At 37.2% G+C, this 24,424-nt stretch overlaps 1 protein-coding gene across 1 annotated transcript in view; it reads right to left on the bottom strand.

Moving 5' to 3' along the window:
* The window catches only part of LOC150105849 (transmembrane protein 41B-like), a 111,652-nt gene that overhangs the window by 18,170 nt on the left and 69,058 nt on the right, over window positions 1-24,424 (bottom strand). The window contains exon 5 of the mRNA XM_090393624.1: window positions 9,057-9,161. Coding sequence (XP_090249750.1) covers window positions 9,057-9,161 — 105 coding nt within the window. The remainder of the gene's footprint in view (window positions 1-9,056; window positions 9,162-24,424) is intronic.

Here is a 24,424-nt window from a genome sequence, read left to right as displayed (position 1 = left end):
ATTCCACACACCACTCACTATCTTGGTCATTCGCTTCTAGATCCTCTCCACCAATTCTTCATCCCCAAGAAATCCAGGTGACCAGACCTGAGCACAGTAATCCAGATGTGGCGTTGCTTAATGTGTTCTTCAATAACCAAGTATCCTGTGAGCTATCCTGGTTACTTTAGCAATATGCCCTTTAAACTTCAGCCCACCACCCCCAAATCCCTGGAGTACAGTTCCCATAATGTGGTACACAGCTTGTAATCTTGGTATCTCAAAATGCATAACTTTACACTTTTCCATATTAAATTGATATCCATTATGTTTTGCCCATACTGTCAACCTATTAAAATCATCCTGCAAGCTCTCTACATCCTTGATTAACTATTATACAACCTAACTTTGCATCATCAGCAAACAACTTAATATCACCCTTCAGATCATTTCCTATATCATTTATGTACAAATTAAACAGCAGTGGTCCAAGAACAGAGCCTTGCAGCACACCACTAGTTATCTGCCTTCTCCTGGATTCTGCTTCTCCATATACTACTTTTCAGTATCTGTCCATCAGCCACTATTCACCAGTTTCATACCCATATTCCATTTGATGCAGTTTGCATAACAGTTCCATTTGGTATCCTGTTAAACAGCTTTGCAAAATCCAATAGTATCGCTGTATAGTCCAGGGATGGCCAACCTATGGCGCATGTGCCAGAAGTGGCACATTGGATCCCAATTATGATAAAAATGTAAGCCTATTTATGCAAAAAGTATTAACCAAAAATTGATTTGTAGAAAAAAAGCTACGACATGGTAATTATTTTTAGCATTTTTTTTTTTTTATTGTTATGTGCATGTTTTACATATTCACTTGTTTGATTCTGAGATGTGAAGCATTAGCAACAGAAGGGTGTCGCAAGTTTTTGTCAATTGTAAACTGAGCCAGTTTACAATTGATATGTGTGTACTACGAAGTTGTGCTTGTTTGTCCTTTGTGAACATTTGCAATTTTGTACTTTTTTGAAAATTAAGCCTTATTTTTAAATTCAGTTACCCATTGCAGTGCAAAAGAAAAACAGGTGATAGTAAGCATGAATTCAATGGACGGTGGGAAATGAGTTCTTATTTATAGCGAATAAGTCAGGCAAACCGTTGTGCATTGTTTGTGAAAACACTTTCTCACATAATAAAAGTAAAAGACTGATCTTAATAGACAATATAAAACACAATATCAGACCGAAACAGAAGGAAAACTGAAGCTAGTGCTTGGATCTGAGTTACAGAGAGAATATGTGAGTAAAAAAGGGAAGAAATCAAAAGATGATGAAATATGTTTGTTAAAACAAGTTATGAAAGTTTGGCAATGACAGAAGCGTCCTACAAAATTGCTTTAGCATTGGCCAAAAAAACGGGAGTCTTTTTCTGATGGAGAAGAAATTGTTAAGCCTTATGTCCAAATATTTGCAAGATGAATTGATAACTGAAAGGAAAGTAGATGGAATTGCTCTGTCAAAGCAGAAAGTTACAAGATGCACAGAAGTAATCTCTCATGATGTATCTGAGCAACTGAAAGACCTTGTTCGTGCTTGTACTTTCTTTTTCTTTAGCTTCGGACGAATCTGCTGACATATGTGATGAAGCCCAATTAGGCATTTTTACAAGATGAATTGATAATTTTAATGTTTTTTGAAGAACTTATCGGTCTTGAATCGCTTCATAGAAAAACAAGAGGATCAGACATATTTGAGAAAGTAAAATCATGCCTAGAAAATCTACAAGTAGATTCTGGTAAGCTCATCACTGTTTGTACTGAGAGAGTGCCATCAATGTTAGGTAAAGCCGCTGGGACTACAACTTTGCTTGAAAACTTTTTCTGCCATCCTTTACTAAAATATCACTGCACTGTACACCAAGAGTCACTATGTAGAAAAACTTTAAATTTCCAGCATGTTATGTTACCAGTTGTGAAATGAATGAATAAAATTAGAGCAAGAGGATTAAATAGAAAAGAATTCAGAGAATATTGTGAAATGTTAGATTTGGAATATGGCAATCTCATTCTTTATTGTGAGGTGAGCTGGTTTTCTAGAGGACAGGTTCTGAGTAGATTTTGGAAACTGAACAATACTGTTCATAATTTTCCCAGTTCGAACCCATCAAACATGTGCAAAGATGTATACATGTATAATGCACTAGAGAAGAATAGAGATCTTCAAGTTGTCCAACTGTCATGCACACTGCAGACAAGAGTATATAAAAGAACATGTAGGTAGAATATTATGCCTGTACAAGAATGCTAGGAGTATCAGAAACAAAGTGGTAGAGTTTGTTGCCTTTGTCAATATGTTGGGACATCAGACTGTAGGCATTAGTGAGACCTGGCTATCAGAATCAGACATACTAAATGATATTGAGTGTAAAGGGTACAGCAATTTTAGGAAGGATAGCGAAGATAAGAGAGAGCAGGGTGTGTGTGTGTGCATGCTGTTAATGATATCGGATGACTTGAATCCAGTTAGAGTTGAGACCTATGATTGTAGTTCTACTACTACTACTAACAATATTTCATGTGGCAGTGAGTTTGACGGTGTGAGGTGGAATCTAATAAGATCAATTACATAGTAGGGTGTTGCAAGAGTAGAGTTACAGACCTAGTGGACTGGTTGTTAGTGATGAAGAAATGCATCACCATATGGAAAAGATGAGTGCAAAAAGAATAATCATAATGAGAAACTTTAATTATCCAAATATTGATTGGATAGCAGTAGAATCTCATGAGAAGAATGAAAATGAATTTATTGAGCTGTTGCAGGACAACTTCCTCAAGCAATATGTGAAAGAAGGAACTCAAGGTCAAAGAGTGTTAGATTTGATTACAGTGTCAGGGGGCATTTCAGTTAAAGATGTAACTATTCTGCCTCTGGTTGGTGACGGTGATCATGTGGTATTCACTTGGGAAGTGACTAAGTTTATGAATGTTCCATTCAGAAAAGGTTACATGCTGAACTACAAAATCAGGAAATGATAACCAACTAAGGAATATACTGAGTTCAGTGGAATGGGATCGGTTACTGGATGGGAAGAATATTATCGACAGTGCATGGGAAGCATTTAAACAATACTTAAATGATGCAATATCAGAATGAGTCCTGAGAGTTCGATGAATAAATAGGGTAGGAGTCAAATGGATGTGTAATCTTATTAAGCAAAAGCAAGAGATTTGTAAGAAAAGGATGTTGTAGAAAGAACACCGTGTGCATAAGGATGATGTCCGGTATGAAAATTATAAGTAGCAAGCTAGAATAGTCACAACTGTTGTATAGAAAGCAAAGTCTCAGTATGAAAAGAAACTGGCTCTGCATGCTAAAGACAACCCACAAGAATTCTATCAATATGCTGCAAGTAAAAGAAAGAATGAATACGAAAGAATAAATCTTCTAAATGCAGATGGTGTGAGGGTAACAGACGCAGAAGTGGTTGTTCAACTAATGAATGCCCATTTTGTTAAAGCTATCAACCTGGTGTACGCAATATTGAGCTCACTGCTACCTCTTCACTGGATGAAGAAAGTCAGTTGTATGAGGTATTAGAGCTGTTGCACAAACTAAATAAGAATTCAGCAATTGGGATTGATGGGATATCAGCACATGTGCTAAAAGAGTGTTCAGCTGAACTGGCTATTCCTTCAACCAGGCTGTTTAATATGAGTGTCATGTTAAATGGAATGGAAAGAATGTATGGTAATTCCATTGCACAAGGGTGGTGCAAATACCAATGTACCCAACTATCAACCAATTAGTATCTCAGGAGTGGTGGTGAAGATTTTGGAAAAATTGGTTATGGCTCACATTCAGAAATGGGTTGAGAGCGAATCTCTACTTTGCAATGAGCAACATGGGCTTACTAAGGGAAGGTCATGTTTTAGCAACTGGCTCACATTCTATAACAATGTTACCACTGACCTAGACAAGGGGAATGGGTACAACACCATGATACTTTTGGATTTTGACAGAATACAGCATGGTAGACTGTTGCACAAATTGGAGAATATGGGTTTGGATTATAAAATATTAGTGTGGATAAGAAGAAAGCTGATTTACAGATATCAAAAAATGGAATGCAAGATTTAAGGTGACCAGTGGTGTACGACAAGGATAAGTGCTTGGTCCACTGTTATTCAATTCTGTACATTAATGATATTGGGAAGGATTTGACAAGTGACATACAGCTATTTGCTGGTAGGGCAATCAGGAATGCTGCTGATATGCAGTACCCACAGAATGATTTGAATAGACTGAAATTGTGGGCATGGGAAAATGGATGTCAGTTCAATGTCTGTAAATCTAAAGTCATTTACTTATGCGTGATTAGATATTCAATGTCTTATTATATTGGTGAGATTATGCTAGAAGAAACTGATGAGGCTAGGGATCTTGGAGTGTTAGTAGATAGGAAGATGAAGTTCAGGGGCCATGTGGCAAAGATTGCAAATACAACTCAAAAGATATAATTGCAATGTTGAAATGAACGTTCACATGTAAAGATAAGAATGTCATTTTGCCTCTTTACAAGGCGTTGATAAGACCTCACTTGGACTATTGTGCGCAGGTCTGGTTTCCGTTGTGATTCCGATATAGTGGAGAGAGAGTGCAAAGGAGAGTGTTAAAGATATGAGGATTGTGAAAAGATTATGATTACACTGATTATGAAGACAGACTGAGAATTTGTATACTGAAGACACTAGCAACCAGGAGAAAGAGGGGTGATATGATTGAGACTTACAAACTTCTGAGAGGGTCATACAGGATTTTAGTTGATGGAATTTTTCAATTTATGGAGGTTGGGAGAGGACAAGAAGGAATTCTTGGAAGCTGAGAATGAATGCTGCTAAGAAGGGGGAGAAGGCTAGATTTTTCTCTCATAGGGTGGTGGTGCATGATTGGAATGGATTGCCATTGGATGTTGTGAGTGTAAGCAGGGTGAATGAATTCAAGAATAAGTATGATAGCTGGTGCATACAGTATGGAGCCTCCCTCGATGAGTCCCTGACTCCCTGGAGGTCTCTCTTAATAATAATAATTTTCTAGAAGAGAAAAACGAGCTGCTTGAGGAAAGAGCCCTTTTATGTGATAACAAATGGCTGTTTAATTTAGCATTTTTAGTTGATGTTACCAGCCATCTGAATAATCTAAATTTGAAACTGCAAGGCAAGAACAAATTGTTTCTTAGCTTAGTAAATGATATCAGGGTGTTCAAGATGAATTTAAAACCGTTTACCTCTCAGTTATAAAATGAACATTTGAGCCAGTTTCTCCCAGTTTCAAGAGCAGAGTGAATGGGCTGAAGATAATGGCAATTTTACAAAACATATTAAAAAATCAGGTTATTGCAAGAATCTATTGAAAGTCGTTTTCGTGACTTTGCTAAAGAAGAGGACTGTATACTTGCATTTATAAATCAATTTTCACTAAGTGAACAAAATATCATGAAGATGCCTAGTAACATACAAATGGAACTTATTGACTTGAAAACAAATTCATTATTGAATGTGAAATTTGATGGGATTCCCTCAGTCACAAATGCTTCCGACATAATTAAATTCTGGCAATCATTACCCTGTAGGCATTTTCTAGAATTAAGAAAATTTGCACAGAGTTGTTGTTTTGGAATGATATACAGATGTGAACAAGCATTTTCAGCCATGAAATTGATTAAAAATAAAATGAGGTCACAACTGACTGATTCAAATTTGAAGAATTCTCTGCTGCTCTCAGTAACTAATTTAACTCCAAACATTAAAAGTTTGGCAAAATCAAAACAGACACAAAAGTCTCATTAAGGTAAGCAATGTATATCATGTTTTTATGTTAAATCAATATATCATGTCTAGATTAAATGTCTATACTAATATTAACATATTTTTACAGAATTTTTAAGGGTACAAGAGTTGTACGGCATATCTGAACTTGTATGTAAAAAAATTGGCACATGGAATGTAAATGGTTTATTATTATTTTCTTTGATAATATTGTATTGAACCTTAATTATGTTAACATAATGTAGCACATGACATCATCAGGAAAGGCTATTAAGTAATGTTAAATCAGCAAGTTTAATTCTAAGATTAGTGAGAAAATTCTGAGAATTGCCATGAATGGAAATTTCCAAACACTTGTGAAGAATGATGTCATCATTCTTCATGGGTCATGACTTCTTCCAAAGGTCAAAACATGACCTAGTTGCCATGAATAAAGAATTCCAATTGGCAACCCCTGTTATAGTCATTCCCTTTATCCAACTCTGTTGTCAGTCTATTATAAAAAGTTTGCAGATTACTAAGGCATGACTAACCATTTGCAAAGCCATGTGAATGGTTATAATTACAGACCAGTTAGGTCTATACCTAACTGGTCTATAATTTGCTACTACAGGCTTAGATCTTCATCATTTCCCCTCCTTCCACTCTTTTGGGACTGCCAGAGCTGAGAATTAAACAGATTAGTCAGCATCGCTGTTTCCCCTGCACATTCTTGTAAAATGGGAGTCAACATCCCATCCAATCCCACAGCTGTATTTGCATTCAGATTTCACAATATACTAAGCACTTCCAATTCTTCAACCTGTGTTCTTACATCAGTCCCTGTCACAACAATATCTTCCTTGGATGAGAATAGCAGGATGGCTATTCTTCTAGAAACACCTTTATCATAAGAAATGGTAAATGCAGTGAAACACTTCTTGGGACAAAGACACCCTATAGTTGTTAATAGCTATGTTGACAAGAGTATGAAGCCATTAGCAAAGAAGGTAGTCTTAACATAATTTATTTCTTGTGACAGCAATGATTCAGTAGAAAGCTATGGGAAAGAATTCTTCTTATATCCTGCCATGTGCAATTTTATATGCAGGTATGACGGTAATGTATTTTAGACTGTGCAACTGTCATTTGCATATAAATTACTTATTTTCATTGAGCTTTCTGACTGTCTCTTCTGCCTGCTTAATAACAACCCACACTGACAGGATGCTCGTGATACTCTGCCATATTATTTTGGAACTATAGATATTCTTCTCAAGATGGATTGCAGACAATAGCATCTTTGGTAAACCTCAGGAGTCTAAAACACTGATGTTCAGCCCACCATAATGTGAAGTCTGCTCAGTTTGCAGTGAACAAATCCTATGCCTACACCTTCAAGCTGGCAGACATGTCAGTAGTCCTGGATATATGCTGATCAACGAACAAATTATCAGACAGTAGGAAGAGTAATGTGCATGTGAGAGTCTAGGTGTGGCATCACATCCTCTTAAGGAAATGCTAGGCCTCTACTAGGTGGTAGATTAGTTTCACTGCATGCTGGCACTCACTTTACTTACTAGAAGCTTAAAGTGGCCAAAAACAGGTTTTTTTACTCACAGCAAAGAACTCCCAGTTTTCCTTTTCACCATTTCTTCCAGCATGCAATGAGTGATGTTCTCAAAGTTAATTAAGCAATGAACAGGGTTTGACAAATTATGCAAAATCCAAGATCCCCTATTTTGTTATATGTACCAATAGTTAACAGGAGTTCTATAAAGTGATTAGTGGTGCTGTATCATTATTTAGAGATCATTTCCTTTGCATGAGAACCATTCTAAGAAGGAAAAGTCAATAAGAATAGGAAGAACAGTAAAAAAGGACACTGAATTTTTGGAAAATAATCATTACATTAATTTTTGTTACTAGAATGGCCCGTTATATTATGCATATTCTTAAGAAAGATTGTTTAGGCTTTATGGGTGTGTGTGTGTGTGTGTATAAATATTCTATTTTATCCTGTCTTCAGTTATTCGCCAGCTGACAAAATCTACTTGCTGCAGGAAAGTAGGTGAGCATATATGTCGAGCCCTGATCATGAAAGATCCAAATTTCTTCTTTTTGAGGATATTGCTCTAAACACACACACACACACACACACACACACACACACACACACACACACACACACATGCACATTACTCTTCCTACTAGCCAAGAAATTATATTCTTGTTTTAATCCTATACCTAAGCGTAAACACGAAGTAACTTCACGACTAGTCTACTTGTATATAGGCTGTTGACTTCACATTAATTGCCTTAGTATCCCACAATGCACATACATTATGGGAAGGGTCACCTACACCAGTTTCAACCTTTATTGGGAGTCTGAATGTCTGCCTAGCCACTTTCATATTCAGTCCAATAAACACATATCACACAACAGCTTCCCCCTGGCTCTAAAAACCTGGATTTTTTTTGTTACTCCAGATACAAATTTTTCTACTATTTCCAAATTTGCCCAACCTTAGAATAGTTTTGTGCATGGTGTGGTATGAAAAAATAAATAAAAAATGTATAAATATTCTTGATATTGTACAAAGCAGAGTAGTATGGCTGATCAATGATCCATTTCAACAAATATTTTCTTTTCTGTCTTATGTTTCTGTTTCAGCCTTGTCTTTTCAACAGGTTCTTCTCTTTAATGGACTCTATTCTGCTGAACTGCCATCCATTACTTGCCTGGTTTCCACTAAGTCTGTTTAAATAAAAGCAGTGGATGTTCAACACCCTTTCCGGTCCAACTGCAAACTGGAACTACAATTACAATCTCCAGATTTTCAAGAAAAACCATTTCTGTCTCCTTTAGTCTCTGCGCACACACACACACACACCAATGTAGTACATTTTCAACCCCTCATAGATGGGATTGATAAAAAAACAGTCCACATCCACCAAAAACAAACCATTTTCACTTCAATTATGAGAAGATGTATTTACCTTGACATTAAATGATCATTATCACAGAGGAGACTTAGGTAATTAATGTTCATCAGTAATTCCTCTGATGTTATTATGAAATCTGAGATCCTAACCCCTTCTAGTAGGGTTCACATAACATATTGCTTGATAACTCATGGATTTCTTCTTCTAGAAAGAAACATTACAAAAATTTAAGCTTCTGAATATTCAAACTGGATGATGTTACTCTGATGGAAGAAGGCAGATACTACTTTTATCATTATTTATTAATTCACAACAAAAAGCTTACATGAGTGGACCACTGTGCTGCACGCTCTGGTAGATATTTTAATACTAGTCGTCGTCCAACCAAATAGGACAACAGATAGCAAAATGATGCACCAGCTGCTGAGCACTGAAAATAAGTATTTTAAATAGCTTTCAATTACTAAGTACCACATACATGAAAATTATATTAAAAGAAAAGACACAAATTAAACAGAGATGATGTTAATTAAAATATTTAAAAACAACTAAGTTACATTTAGATATTGCAATTAGTCATACAGTTTTCCACTGAATATGCAGAGGAATCATAATATACATAGTCCAGTCAAAATATTATGACCATCATGATTGATAGATAGCCTCCTACCCTCTTGCTGCCACATGGCGTGGGATGAACTCCATAAGACTTGATCATTGTAAAGAATAGGAACATAAGTAGACATAAACCAATACAATAATAACAGAAGGCAATGAGAGATGTTTTATTTTATCAAATTTTTGTCCAAGTATCATGGGCATCAACTATAAAATTTAAATTAAACATGCATAAGTAACAAAATGAAGATCAAATGAGAATGTGTGAGCCATACAAATGACACAGATGTAAAACCTCTCATGATATGAGAGTTTGTAATTTATCATGTTCGTTTTTACATGCTTCTTGTTTAGGAGAATGTAATTAGAGTAATGTTATTTTTTTTTGACTGAAATAATCTTTTCTGTAATAATATTGTATTGAACCTTAATTATGTTAACATAATGTAGCACATGACATCATCAGGTAAGGCTACTAAGTAATGTTAAATCAGCAAGTTTAATTCTAAGATTAGTGAGAAAATTCTGAGAATTGCCATGAATGGAAATCCAAACACCCGCGAAGAATAATGTCATCATTCTTCGTGGGTCATGATGACTTCTTCCAAAGGTCAAAACATGACCATAGTTGTCATGAATAAAGAATTCCAAAGACATGTGAAGAATGACGTCAGCATGTCCAAAGGTTTTCGAGAGATGCATGCAAGCGCACAATGGAGGTCAGGGCCTATATAAGTAGGATGTATGAAGAACAATTTCCTAGAAAGGTGAATAACCTTTAGTCCATTGTTTCTATTCAGATTGGGGCAACACAATAAAACTTCAGTTTTCTTTATATAACCATTCTAAAAGAAAATGGCTTTAGTGTAGGACCTGAGTCTTCTTCCAAAAGATCCAATGTTTGAAGATGGCAGGTTCAGCAAGTCCAGATGATGCAACTCATGAAATCTTCCTCAACAAATAGCTGTGGATCTTCCAGTCTGCAGCTATAAACACTAGTGTAGGCTAGAGGCAGAGAATTATTCTTTGCAGAGCCTAAAAAGGAAGAAAGTTTATTAATCAGATGAAAAGTCACACTAAGTCCAAAAAATGTAAAGTAGTTGGTGATCCTCTCAGAAATACCTCTGATAGGACGGATGGCTACATGTAGCTGATAACTTCCTGGGAAGACAGGTAATTTAGAAACTCCATAATCTTTAGTCATTGCTAGAAACAAGACTCATCTGAAAAGGCAACTTTTCTCCATTCTTCAATGGTCCAATGACATCTCAGATGTGAACTGTACATAGTTGTTAATGATTAGGCATAAGAATGGGTACTATGACCAAACACCTACACTAGTTTCCATAAATTAAGGAACAAAGAAATATGGTGATAACTCAGAAAATACAAACAAACAAAAAAAAAAAAAAAAAAAAAACCATGAAAGTCAGGTATATTATGCAAAAAGTGATGGTGAGGCTGGTTATCGTATACAAACGATTGGCACTGTCAGCAGCGGTATATGCAAATAAGCCACAGCATAAACGTAAGCATTTCAAAGTGGTTTTCCATTTTGTGATAGCAAAATTGGATATGCCTGTAAGACATCATTTAACTGAAATTCAGGTGGTGAGCCAACATAAAACTAGAGACCAGCCAAAGACTGGCAGAGGGTAGCCAGACTGTGAGTCATTCTGCAGTTTCACAGACTGTGGAACCAACTCCAACAGTCACAAAGAGCATCCCAGAAATACAGTGAAGGAAGCTACAATTGTAGTGGGTGACTGATATTACTGATTATCTGTTCACAAAAACACTAGGAGTGATATTCATAATCAGCTATCATCTGACCTTGTGTTGTCTACAGGAACAGTGGTATCTGCTTCCACTGTGCACAGAAGGATTCACAAAGATACTCTGTATACTAGGTAACTGATAGTTTGTGTGCCCCTATTTCCACAGCACAAGAGAAAACTGAAGTGCTACCCTGAATCAGCAATGATCTAACCTCACATCTGCTACAGGAATATTATTTGCTTTCACTGTATAAAGAAGGCTTCACAAAGGTGGATTTGTATGCTAGGTAATTGGTAGTCTGCATGTCTCTATTCCTACAGCACAGGAGAGAATTCTGAAATGGGGCCAGGCTGCATTTAAACTGGACCCAAGACAAATGGGGGGGGGGGTCGGTTTTGTTTACAGATGAGTCCCGATTTGTTCTAAAAGTGACAACAGGCATGCTTTGATCTGGCAAGAACTAGGGACACTGATGGTCGTGGTAGTGTGATGGTTTGGGGGAGGCATCTTGTTGGATGGATACATCGACCTGTATGTCCTTCCCAGCAGAATCATGAATGATGCACCTTACAGACTAGGTCCTGGACCCCCTATGTTTGTCTGATTGTTGGTGTGACAGGGGAGACATTTATCCTCAAGAGACATCTTCAAGAGGAGATCATCGTAAATATGGGCTGGCCAGCCAGATGTCCTGATGTTAATTTTATTGAGCATGCCTGGGATGCTCTAGGTAGATATGTTGCTGCTCGCACTCCCCTCCCCCTCAAAAAAAAAAAAAAACTTAAGGGACTAAAGAGAGCAATGGTTGTTATTACTGTGTTCCTGGACACATTATAATCTGCATGAAACATCACTGTGAGAGCTGTGAGGGATGGACCATATTCCTTATTGAGGCACTTTGACAATTCCATTTTGATCTGTTGTTTTTGACCATTCTCTTCACATATTCATATCATGCTGCTTTTCACCAAATTGCATAAAAATTCATCGTACAGTTTCAGTTATGATTTTTCTCCTTGCTCCTTAATTTAAGTAAGCCAATGTACTTTACAGGATCACGTGGAGAAGGGTATAAGGATTTTGCAGTCTGGGAAAAAGCACTGCTATTTGTCTCCTGGTTAAATTTAAGGATCAGCCATTCCACAGTTTTTTTGCTTATGGGTTTGCTCAAAGGTGAACAACATGTCATGATGAATGCTGGCACCCATCACTGGCTTAGTAAATATTGCTTTGTCCACTATCCTTCACTTCTTGGAACACCTTAAGTGCAGCACTCCAAAATAACCTACAATACTAGCAGTTTCCTAGATACTACTTCCATTCTTTACCTGGTACCTCAAATCATCCCTTTCCTGATCACATCCCTTGACCATTTCCTCAGTGGCTTCAAATGAACACTATGTCACATAGCCCAGTATCATGTATACTGGCTTTCTGACACAGATAAACAAAGTGAGCAACAGAATTGACACTAAGAACTGGTTTTCAGAAGCCAAGAGCAAACCAGAGGAAGAACGGTGGTAAGATAGGATGATGAGATAAGATGTTATGGATATTTATGGTACAGAGATGCACAAGTTCGGCTAAAATGGAAGCATGGAGAGGCATTTACCAGGAATGGACTGAAGAAAGCTGCTGCTGATAATACTGGTCACGTGCAGAGAGTGGAGGAAGGGCAATTGTGAAATAAAGGAATGATATACAAGAAAACATAAAAAATACAGAGAATAATAGGAGAAAAATGGATAAATTGTTTTAAAACTAATGGACTCAATTAAGAAGTTTAAACATATGAAACAAAGTATGATCAAAAGGAAAATGTCAGAAATAAAGCAAATGAATGAAAAATAAAAACTATAGGAAAAGATAAAATACATGCAAAAATGTTTTTCTCACTAAAAAAGCATAAGCATTAGTGTTAATTATTTATAAAAAAAAAGGAAAGAAAGAACTGAAATAATTACAGGGAAAACAGGTTATAAGATATAAATAGATTCCGTGTGATGATACTGCATTCCCCCCTTTTTACCACCCTTTTTATGGGAGTTCACAGTACCATCTAGCCCCCCCCCCTCCAAATTTTAACCAGACTCTGGAATAGGCTGACAAATCAAACCTTATGGCTGGGTCAGTATTCCTGACTGTAATCTGTGTGTCCTCAGATCAGTTTGCCTGCTTGCGGGATGAAAAACACCAGATAAACTGGCAGAAAAAACCCTGCTGTCCACGCCCAAGACCGGCTAACTTGGCTATGACTGAGGAAGATCCTTCAGCTCCTCATGTCGTTGACAGGAATCGAACCTAGGACACTCCTTCCCCAGGCATATGGTTGCGAAGCGCAAAGACACTAGGCTAACTGTGCGGACCGGTTATAAGATATGTACAGATATTAAAGGAAAAGATAAATAAAATTATAGAGGATAATATCTTTGTAGAACACGATTTTGAAAAGGTGAATCTCGTACAGATTGTTTTTATTTTAAATTGATTACTGAAAAAGAAAGAATTTTCAAAAAAACATGTACTTATCAAGTATGAAAAATGCTCTTGAGAGTTAGCATCCAGTGGTGATGCAAGTTTTTCATGTAGTACTATCATATCCTGTACATCCCTTAAGGGTACATGTCAGGACGATGATGATGAGTAATGAAGTTTTATGAACCATAACTTCTTTAATACAATTATCTGTGGGATGGGGAGAGGAGAGAATGAGTTACAAATGAAACCAACACACATATTATCATTTGCAGATGACTAAACTGTACTAGCTATATCTGAAGATATGCAAATATCTGAAAAATTGTTATACAGTCACTTACAGGGGAAGCTAGAGAACCAGGTTATCTATCTTTGACCTGAAGATTTGCAAAGATGTGTAAAATTGTTATATAAAAATGTCACTTAAGGGTCAAAGCTAGATAATCAGAATGCCTGTACATAACTTGCAAAGAACTGACTAGGGTTTCTGACCCAACATACAATCCTCACCTTATTTTGCCAAATGACCCCATTCACGTATCAACCTGCAATAAAAACAAGGATGAGCTGACAATATGAGACATAACCACAAACAATATGTGCAGAATAGAGTGCCAAAGAAGTGCTTGCCTGGTGGAATAATAGAGTACGGCAATGGCAGTGAAGAGGGATGAATGACCTGAGAAGTAGCGCGAGATTTGAGGATGACGTTAGACAGTGCAACAGAAATGTGTCCAAGGAAAGATAGTGAGCATATTGCTCAATTACAATAATACAGAGTGAAATAGAAGAACAATGATGACAAATGAGATAGAATGTGCAGGAAAAGGGGGTCTTAGAATATGTGAATGCATGGAGTACGTTTCAGGATAGAAGAGAGCTATATGCAAGAGATGGATTGCATTTGAATGCAGAAGGGCATTTGGAGAGACTTATTTTCTGGACAAGTAAGTGTGCTGGGACAGGGAAACTAGAATTGCACAGTGGAATGTTGCAGGGATGGCCTCAGGCGGCTTGAGAAATTAGGGGATGTATACTATATTACAGAGCCAAGTGGAGTATGAGGGGGGAGCATTAGGAATAGAGGGAATGAGTTTGTGGCAGTGATTGACTCAGTCTCTGCAAATCTGATACCAACAATCTTTGTTGGTATCAGAAAAATTTGGTTAACTGAGGATGATGTTCTAACAGGGATAGAAATCAGAGGGTATAGCATATTTTGCAGGATAGGGAAGGTGAACATGGTACTGGTGGAGTGGTACCCATGATAAGAGATGAACCATGTGCCCTCAGGAGGGAGAATCTCAGTGGAAATAACATTAATGGCTTTGAGAGTATATGGTATGAGATGGATATTTATAGGACAAGATATTTAGTAGGATGTTGCTACAGATCAGGAAATATAGATACGATGAGTAGGAAATGTTTAGGCAAATTAGTTTGGCAAGTGCAAAGTGAGCAATCATTATGGGGGATTTCAATTATAGTGATATAAACTTTGCAGAGGAGACAGTATGCAGTAATAAGGGAATTGAATTTTTGCATTTCTAGAGGGACAACTATCTTAGGCAGCATGTAGTAGAGGGAACACGAGGTTTTAGAGTTCTGGATTTGGTCATACCATCAGAGGATCGGATTATGATTAACATGGCATATTAGTTCCCCATTGGTTAGTGACCATGTAGTCCTGACTTGAAGGATGAATTAGGCATGGGGAGGTAGCAAAGGAGGAAATTATGATCACCTGAGAATAGTACCACCTGAGTTCTGTGGTATGGTATCAGTTGTTGGATGGGAAGGATATCAACAATGCATGGAAAGTGTTTAAAAAATACTTAAATGATGCGATATCAGAATGCGTCCCTAGGGTTTGAGGAATTAATAGGGTAGGAGTGAAACGAATGAGTTATATAATTGAGCAAGAGATTCATAAGAAAAAGATGTGGAAGGAATAATGTGTGCTTAAGGATGTCTGTTATGAAAATTATAAGCAGATCAGAGTCACAGCGGTTATGTGGAAAGCTAAGTCTGAATATGCTTATAATTTTCATAATAGACATCCTGGATGTGCAAGCTAGACAATCCAAAAAAATCATCCTATAGTTATGCTGCAAGTAAAAGAAAAAGAACGAATATGAAGAAACAACTCTACTGAATGCAGATCATAGGCAGGTGACAGATGCAGAATTGATTGTTCAATTAGTGAGTGGCCATTTTAGTAAAAGCAATGAACCTGGTGTATGCAACAATGAGGTCACTGCTACATCTTCACTGGATGAAGAAACTATTAAAAGGAGGTGCTAGAGCTGTTGCACAAACTGAATAAGAATTTTGCAATAGGACTGATGGGATATCAACACGGATGCTAGGTGCTCAGCTGACTTGGCTATTCCTTTGACCAGGCTATATAATTTGAATCTCATAACACAGATTTCACAGGAGTGGAAAGAATGTATAGTAATGCCACTGCACAAGGGTGGTGCAAAGACTGATGTAGCCAACTATCGACCTTTCAGTATCTCTGGAGTGGTGGTGAAGATTTCGGAAAAATTAGTCAGAGCTTGGATTCAGAAATGGATTGACAGAGAATCACTTTGCAATGAACAGCATGGGTTTACTAAAGGAAAGTCATCCTTGAGCAACTTGCTTTCTACACATACTGACCACTAAATTAAAAACTTTCATGCAGATGTATGTAAACATCACCTATACAATGTATATGCAAAATACTTGGTCACATATGTCACGAGTTATAGGCACCTATTTAAAAATGCTGCTCAGTAATTGTCAACAGAGTTGATCACAATGGGAAAAACAAAGGCTCTTTCAGAGTTCAATAAAGGGCCTATTGTGGGTACCTGTCTAGTTGGAGCCACGATTTTGAAAATAGTAGAGCCAGTTTCTCAAAAGGAGAGATATCCCAGGTGTTTAATCAATGGAAAAATAATCCACATTGTTTGTTTAAGAGGCATAACTGTGGTCCTAAGACAGTCGTCTGTCAGGAACAAGATTGCAGCCATGTGAGAAGGTCTGTATGGACAAACAGAACTTCCTATGTGCAGCAACTGACTAAAGCACTTAAGGCTGTTCTTGACCCATACCTCAATGAACTATACGCAGGAAATTGAAGAGGATCAGTATTGGCAATACCGATCCTGGAATAAAGTCATCTGGTCCAATGAATCACGGTACATCTTGTTCTGTACTGATAATAGGCAAAGGGTTTGGTGGAAGCCACACGAAGCAATGAATCTGGAGGTAGTGTCACGGTGGTGTGCATGTTCTGTTGGTATGGAACTGGTACTGATATTGCTGGAAGCTCAGGTGTCCTCCAAAAAATATCCGAACACTGTTGCCGATCAAGTCCATCCTGCATTGTTGATTTTTTATCTAGCAGGTGATGGTTGTTTCATGGGTGACAATGTTACTGTCCATTGTGCAAGAATTTTCAACAGTAGCTCGGTGAACATGACAACAACAACATCCACCATCTTCTCTAGCTACCTCAATGCCTAGATCTGAATCCCATTGAGAATGTATGAGATGTTAGAAAAACAGATATGGGAGCAAAGTGTCCTCCTCTGTCAAATCTGAGCTGGTCAAAGGACTGTCTGGTATGTTATGTAGATGCAATCCAACACCTTGTGGAATGTATGTCAAACCTCATATGTGCTGTAATTCGGAAAAAGAAGTCCATCAAACACAGTATTAAATAAAGTTTATAATTCAGTGGCTGGTATGTGTATAATGATGTAACCAGAGTTAGTCAAGACATTTTGACAGAAAACAGCATGGAAGTCTGTTGCATAAATTGGAGAATATGGAATTGGATTAAAAATATTGGCACGGATAAGAGGATGGCTGACAAACAGATATTAAAGTGGTATATGAGGGATATGAGTCTGCAAAATTCACAGTAACCAGTGATGTGCCACAGGGATCAGTCCTTGGTCAATTGTTATTCACCATATCTGACATGTGATAAAGCTGTTTGCTGATGATACAGTACTTGTACTTGCAGAATGATTTGAATTGTGGGTGTGAAAGGAGCTGTAGTTTAGTGTTAGTAAATGTAAGGCATGCACTTTGGTGTGATATATCCAATATATTATAATATTGGTGGGATTATGCTAGAGATCTTGGAGTTTTAGTAGACAGGAAGGTGAAATTCAACAGCAGTGTATCAAAGATCATAAATACAACTCAGAGGATAACTACAATGCTGAAATGAACTTTGACATGTAAAGATAAGTCATTTTGCCTCTTTACAAGGCCTTCATAAGACCTCACCTGGACCATTATATGCAGGTATGGTGACCTGGTTTCCATGGTGATTCTGACACTGATTATGAAAACAGATCGAGAATTTGTAGACTGTGGACAAGCAAACAGGAGAAAGAGAGGCAATATGATTGAGACACACTTCTGAAAAAGTCTACAGGATTTCGGTAGATGAAAATTTTCATTTCATGGGGGAGTAGGGAAAGGTCGTGAGGGTATCCTTAAAAGTTGAGAATGAAAGCTAAAAAGAATCGAGTGAGGGTTAGATTTTTCTCTCAGAGTAGTGATTGATTAAAATGGATTGACATTGGATGTGATGTGTACAAGTAGTTTGGATGAATTCAAGAATGGGTATGACAGCTGGTGTGGATAGTATGTCGCCTCCCTCGATGAGTCCCGGACTCCCTGGAGGTCTAGCTTAAAAATAAGTGAATATGGTAAGTGAAGAGATGACATCAGTGGTAGAATCATTAAAAATGAAGGTATTAGGAATATGATACTTAGAATTCAGCTATATGTTATCAGAACTTATTTAAGGTTACACAGTTGCTTCCACAAAATGGGAGAGGAACCATGGCTTCCACACTTTAAAAACGATGGGAAAAAGCTACCAGTTGTAAATTTTTCAGTATATTGAATGCTGTAATAATAATAATAATAATTTAATCAAAATTACGACCTCGTGTTTAACTTAAACTTATTTATTTTGGAAACTCATGTCCATCCAACATTTGTTTCCAATGAAGAAAAATACATGAAAGGTTCAAGAATGATGAATGCAAATGCATATAGAAGTTTATAGAAAAAATGGCACCACACAACACACAGATGATAAGAATGCTCCGAAGTCTTCATGCTAAACATGTAGTAAAAGATGTATTGTGAGCACTGGATGTCAGTTTAATTAACTGTTTTTCTTTCTTTATTTTTATTACCTCTACTATTTAATATTCATATTTCATATCAAGCTAAATGACGATATACACTTCTTTATTACTTTTAAGCATTGCTTGTTTTGTAAAATGATAGGTGGTAGTAGTACAAATTCATTACCAGTAGGAAAATTTGAAAATTAACATGAAAGATCATCTCTTTGTTATTGTTAATAAAGATGCCGGTACAACATACTGCCCCCCCCCCCAAAAATCACTGCTTTTAAGTCAAATCTTTTATGAAACCAGTTTTTTATCCTTCCACTCAAATCTTGGAAATATAATCTTAAGTTAGACAAATTTCAATTTAAGTGACATTATCACAGAACTCATTACTCAGGTATTATTACACTACCAATTAAGTTATATTGTTACTAGATCCTGTCAATTATCGTAAACAATTCAAGGAAAGGCCCGAAACATTGAAGTCATTAAGTAATGATTTTGAGGCTAGTGATTAACATTTAATGAAATTCAAATATTTACGGTTACAAAACACAACCCAGAGAAATACTAAGATGTAGGTGAACTGGTGCAGTTAGAAAATGAAATGCTACATTTAACAATACTGGATACTTGAGAAAAAAATGTTTGCATTTCCATCTTCTAAATGCATCAGATCACCTAGATTTCAATATTTCTCAGAGTTCTTTTGTCTTACACCTGATATCAAGCAGCTGTTTTGCCAAACTTTCTTCTCACATTTTGTTTAAGCAACCTCAGATATTTGAATTTCAAGAAATGTTCAGCACTAGAATTAAATATTTCAGCCTCAAATCATAATTTCTTAATTCAAAGGATTCAAAGTCAGGCTTTTCCTCGAATCACTTGAGTGGAAATGAGAATGCTTTATTTTATTATTCAATAAATGAAGCTAGAAATGTTTTCATCAGTCCACAATAACTACTGGCTGAATAATACATACAAGTTGCTTTCATGTGTATGACCTTTTTGCAAGCACCCTCCTTCTTCAACACTGTTTCTAATGGTTCAAAGTTTTATTATTTTTTATTATTATTGAGCACAACTGCAAGAGGCTAGTTGATTAACCAGCCTCTTGCATATAGGTAATGGGTTGGGAAAGGAGAAACTGTTTTATATTTGATTTGAAGGTACATTGAATTACCTTATTGATGCTATTTCGTATGAACATTTACCATGGAAATATTTATAGAAGATATGTATATTGCAAAAACCAAATGCCTGTGTGAAAGTAGATGAAGTGAGTTGGTAAGAGATAGTACAGAAGAGTTCGTTCAGACTGATTAATCGGATGAAGTATTTTCAAGGCGCTCTTAGGGCCCCCCCCCCACCCAAAAGGTGAGAGCAGTATTAAACTAGTTGTCGTAATGGTTGTGTTTATGCCAAGAGAGGCTTTAAGTTAGGGTGATTCCAAAAAGAGAAATCTCATCTTGCTTAGGGATTTGAGTATTGTTAAAGTTAATACTGGAAGAAATTATTCTTTTTTGAAGGAAATAAGGCAGAACTGGGTTTTGCCAACATTGAAATTGACAAGGTTATATGAATCCAAATTGGAGGATGGCTTGGAGATCAGAATTGAGGGCAATGAAGTTGATGCACTGTAAGTTGAGGTGACGTGTGTGTATGCGGTTTGTCAAAGGATAAGGAGGAATGCAATGTACTGTCATTCACAAAACTGTATTGGGCTGGTGGTCAACTGAAGTAGGTAGCTGATATACAGAAGTTGATATATGGAAAAGGGTTGGAGAGAGAAGAGAATCTTGTTGAACCCTAGTGTCAGTTGAACAGTGAGAGAATTAGGAACCATCCACCATCACACAGTGTGCATCTACTCAGAAAGCAAATGATGGAAGCTTGATAGGCATTTGTGCCAGACCTGGTCAAAAGATTTGGAGAATAAATGCAACCACTGGAAATTCAAACTTCTTCATAGTATTTGTCCAGAGATGGGTAACATATACAAGGAGATCTTCTCTTGCTCAGTAGTGGTTGAATCCATACTTGAGGTAATTTTTTAGTTGGGTGTCCTTTAAGATAGTACAGGAGTTGGATATTGATGGTTCTCTCCATTACTATAGATAGAACCTAGGTGAGAGGGACCGGACAATGGTTTGTCACTCTTCTTGGGAATGGGATGAACATGGGCCAATTTCCAGGCTGTGGGGTAGATACCAGTTAAAAGGGCATAAACAAACAACACGGGACAAGAGTCAGTTCTGGTGTACAAATCTTCAAGACAATTTGGACAATATTCTTTTTGATCTCTTTTTGGTGAAAGAACAGCAGAGGCATTGAGTATTGTACATCTGCAATGGGGCATTTATCAAGATCACTTTTTTTTTTCAGGCCTTGGAGGCAACATGTGAAGACAGAAGATTGGCTACTTCTGTGAATGATGATGCAACAGAGCCATCCAGATTGGGAGTAGTGCTGGACAAAAATTATGACCAATTGCTCTGGAAAGAGACCAAAAGCTTCACTGTCATTTTGACAAGATAGAAGCTTCTTGCTCTTTCAAACTGTTTTGGAAAAACTGACAATTTTCTTGCAACTTTTTAGGGCTTGAGTATAAGCACTAAAAGAAAATGGAATTCTCATTGAAAGCCAGTTGTGGTACGCTTGATACCACAACTGGCTTTGTACGAATCCTACAAAAGGTAGCCTCAGCATACCTTTTGTAGGATTAAGGCTTAGATAAGGGACAGCAGTTGAGAGTAGTGTGGGAGAATGTATATTTCCACGCCAGTAAGGATTACTTCGGTGCTATTATTATGTGACACCTACAGGGAGTCCAAAGACTCATCAAGGGAGAGTGTGCCAACAGCATCAAACGATTGGTCCCCCTTCCAACCACGCTCAAACTTACTTAACTTTTGTCCAGGGCATACATTTGGAATGGAAGCCGAAAACAACAGTCCAACCATGGGAATGAGGCAGAGGAGTTCCCTTACTTGGCACTGTTAACACCAGACTATTCCTATTCAGGAGTGGCTGTGTTGAGCATTGTTCCATGGGAAAGGAAAAAAGCACTAGATTGTGGTGTGAATTACGGGACCCACTATATTCACAGCATACTTGGAAGAGTCAATGGTGAGAAGAGATATAGGGTGTTTGGGGGAGTGTTGGTAAGCACATGAATAATTTGTGTAAGGTTGTTAGTGATGGCAAATGTCTCAGCATCTCTGCCTGCTTGGTCTGTGCAACTAGATGAGAAGTGCTAGTTGGTGTTATGAACATTAAAATATCCCAGGATGATTTGACTTTAGGGAAGTGGGACTGTTATGTGCCATTCAGCCATTTTCAACTCTTGGTGATCCTGTGAACAAAGGGTCTCCATCCCATTCAGCCTCTTGTCCCTTCTTTCAGTAACTGTAATTTCAAGTTGGTAAGTTCTTTTTATGAATGAAAAGAAGAAAGAATACCACAAGAGTTGGATGGTCTTCCTCTTCTTCTCATTTCCTCAATCTTCCCCAACATAACTGCCTTTTCCAATAATTTATCAGCACATATAGTATGACCAAAATACATCAACTTTCATCTCCTCAAAGGAGCATTCTGTCTTTATATTCTCTAAAACCTTCTTATTGGTCATTCTTGTAATCCATGAGATTCTTAATAGTCTTCTCCACACCCATAATTCAAATGAATCAATTCACTTTCTATCTTTCTTCTTAATCCCTTTCACATTCATACATCACTATTGGAAATACCACAGCTTTGACAATTTTAACTTTCATGGCCTTACTCACACCTCCATCTTTCATAATTTTTGTCAGGTTTAACATCACTTTTTTCTCCCCCTCAATGAATATCCTTCTTTTAATTTCTATAATAAAATTAGTTTAATCCTTTATCCAAGTGTGAGCAAACAAAGTTTGCACCTGAAAGTATCTTCAGGACTGGGGTAAGGTGGGGCAACTCGTTGCAAAGGTGGAGCAAGATACCAACACTCCTATCTCAGTATCTTTGCAACGAGTTGCCCTGGTGTTGTACCACCTTACCCCAGTCCTGAAGATACTTTCAGGCGCAAACTTTGTTTGCTCACACTTGGATAAAGAATTAAACTAATTTTATTATATTCTAACCAAGTGAAAAATAAACTTTCAACATCTTTCTCTAAATCCAGAGTAATTTATTAAAAAAGGGTGGCACACCATTTGGCAACTCCTATAGGTAGAGATGACCTGCTAATGCTTCCGCCTGGTATCTCCAATTGGGCCTGGCTCCCACTGAAGAGACCTCAAAAAAGGTCGAAACTAGTCTGGGTAGTGGCCCTTCCCTTAATGCATAACATTAGACATATCCGCAAGGAGATGTGTTTTGCATTATGGGAGATACTGAGATAGGAGTGTTGGTAGCTTGCTCCACCTTTGCAACGAGTTGCCCTGGTGTTGTACCACCTTACCCCAGTCCTGAAGATACTTTCCGGTGCAAACTTTGTTTGCTCACACTTGGATAAAGGATTAAACTAATTTTATTATACTCTAACCAAGTGAAAAATAAACTTTCAACTTCTTTTAATTTCATCTTCACATTTACCATCATTTCTGATTCTGGACCACAGTAAATCAACTTTCAACAATTTCTATTTTATCTCCCTCTATTATAAATTAATTTAAATTGTCAGAAGCCATCGCTTTTGTTTTGTTGATGTTTAAATTAAGCCCAGCTTTGTTACTTTCTGTCTTTAGCCAATAGAATCAACTGCTCCAGATCTTCCTTAGTTTCTGCTATGAGGGTTGTATCGTCTGCATATCTTAAATGATTTTTCTGCCAATTTTTCAATCTTAATTCCAGCTGAATCTTTGTCTAAATCAGCCATTCTCATAACACATTCACTATAAATATTAAAAGGGTAGGGCGAGAGTATACAATCCTGCCACATCCCTCCCCCCCTTTCCACTCGAACACTGTTTTTACTGAAGCTTGTTGGTTGCCATATAGTTCTCTTATCAAAAGAACTAGATGTTCAGGTATTCCTACTGACCTCATTACAATCCACAGTCTGTTGTGATCCATGCAATCAAAAGCTTCCTTATAATCAATAAAACAGATGAATACTTCCTTCTGAAATTCCCTTGTTCTTTCCATAATCCCTTTCATGTTTGCTATTTGGTCTATAGTTCCTCTACCTTCCCTAAAGTCTGCCTGTTCCTGTGGCATTTCTCTATTCACACATAGCTCCAACCTTTGTTGGATCACTTTCAGCATAACTTTACTTGCATGTGAAATTAAAGCAATGGGTCTATAATTCTCACTATCTCTAGCATTTGATTTATTTTGGAATCGGGATGAATACTGATGTTTTCCAATCTCTAGGCCACTATATTTTCTTCCACACCTGTTGACAAATTTCAGTCAATATATTCACTACTTCATCCTCAGCTGTTCTCAATAATTCTGACACACCAGTTCCAGGAGCTTTTCCTTTTGGCAGCTGTTTTCCATTGCTGATATCACTCCACTTTTCATTATCATGGGTTCCTCAACAAATTCACTCCTTTCAGATTCTCCTTCAATATTATCATCATTCTTGTACAAATCCTCTACATACTCTTTCCATCTTTTTTTCACTGCTTCTTTCATCAGACATTTACCCAAATTACTTTTAACAACTCCTAAT

The sequence above is a fragment of the Typopeltis vanoorti genome, chromosome 6, assembly GCF_054136105.1.
Source record: "Typopeltis vanoorti isolate ZY-2024b chromosome 6, IOZ_Tvanoo_1.0, whole genome shotgun sequence".
Classification (NCBI taxonomy): Eukaryota; Metazoa; Arthropoda; class Arachnida; order Uropygi; family Thelyphonidae; genus Typopeltis; species Typopeltis vanoorti.
The sequence above is the reverse complement of the archived record's forward strand: the minus strand, read 5'-3'. Positions and strand labels throughout refer to the sequence as shown.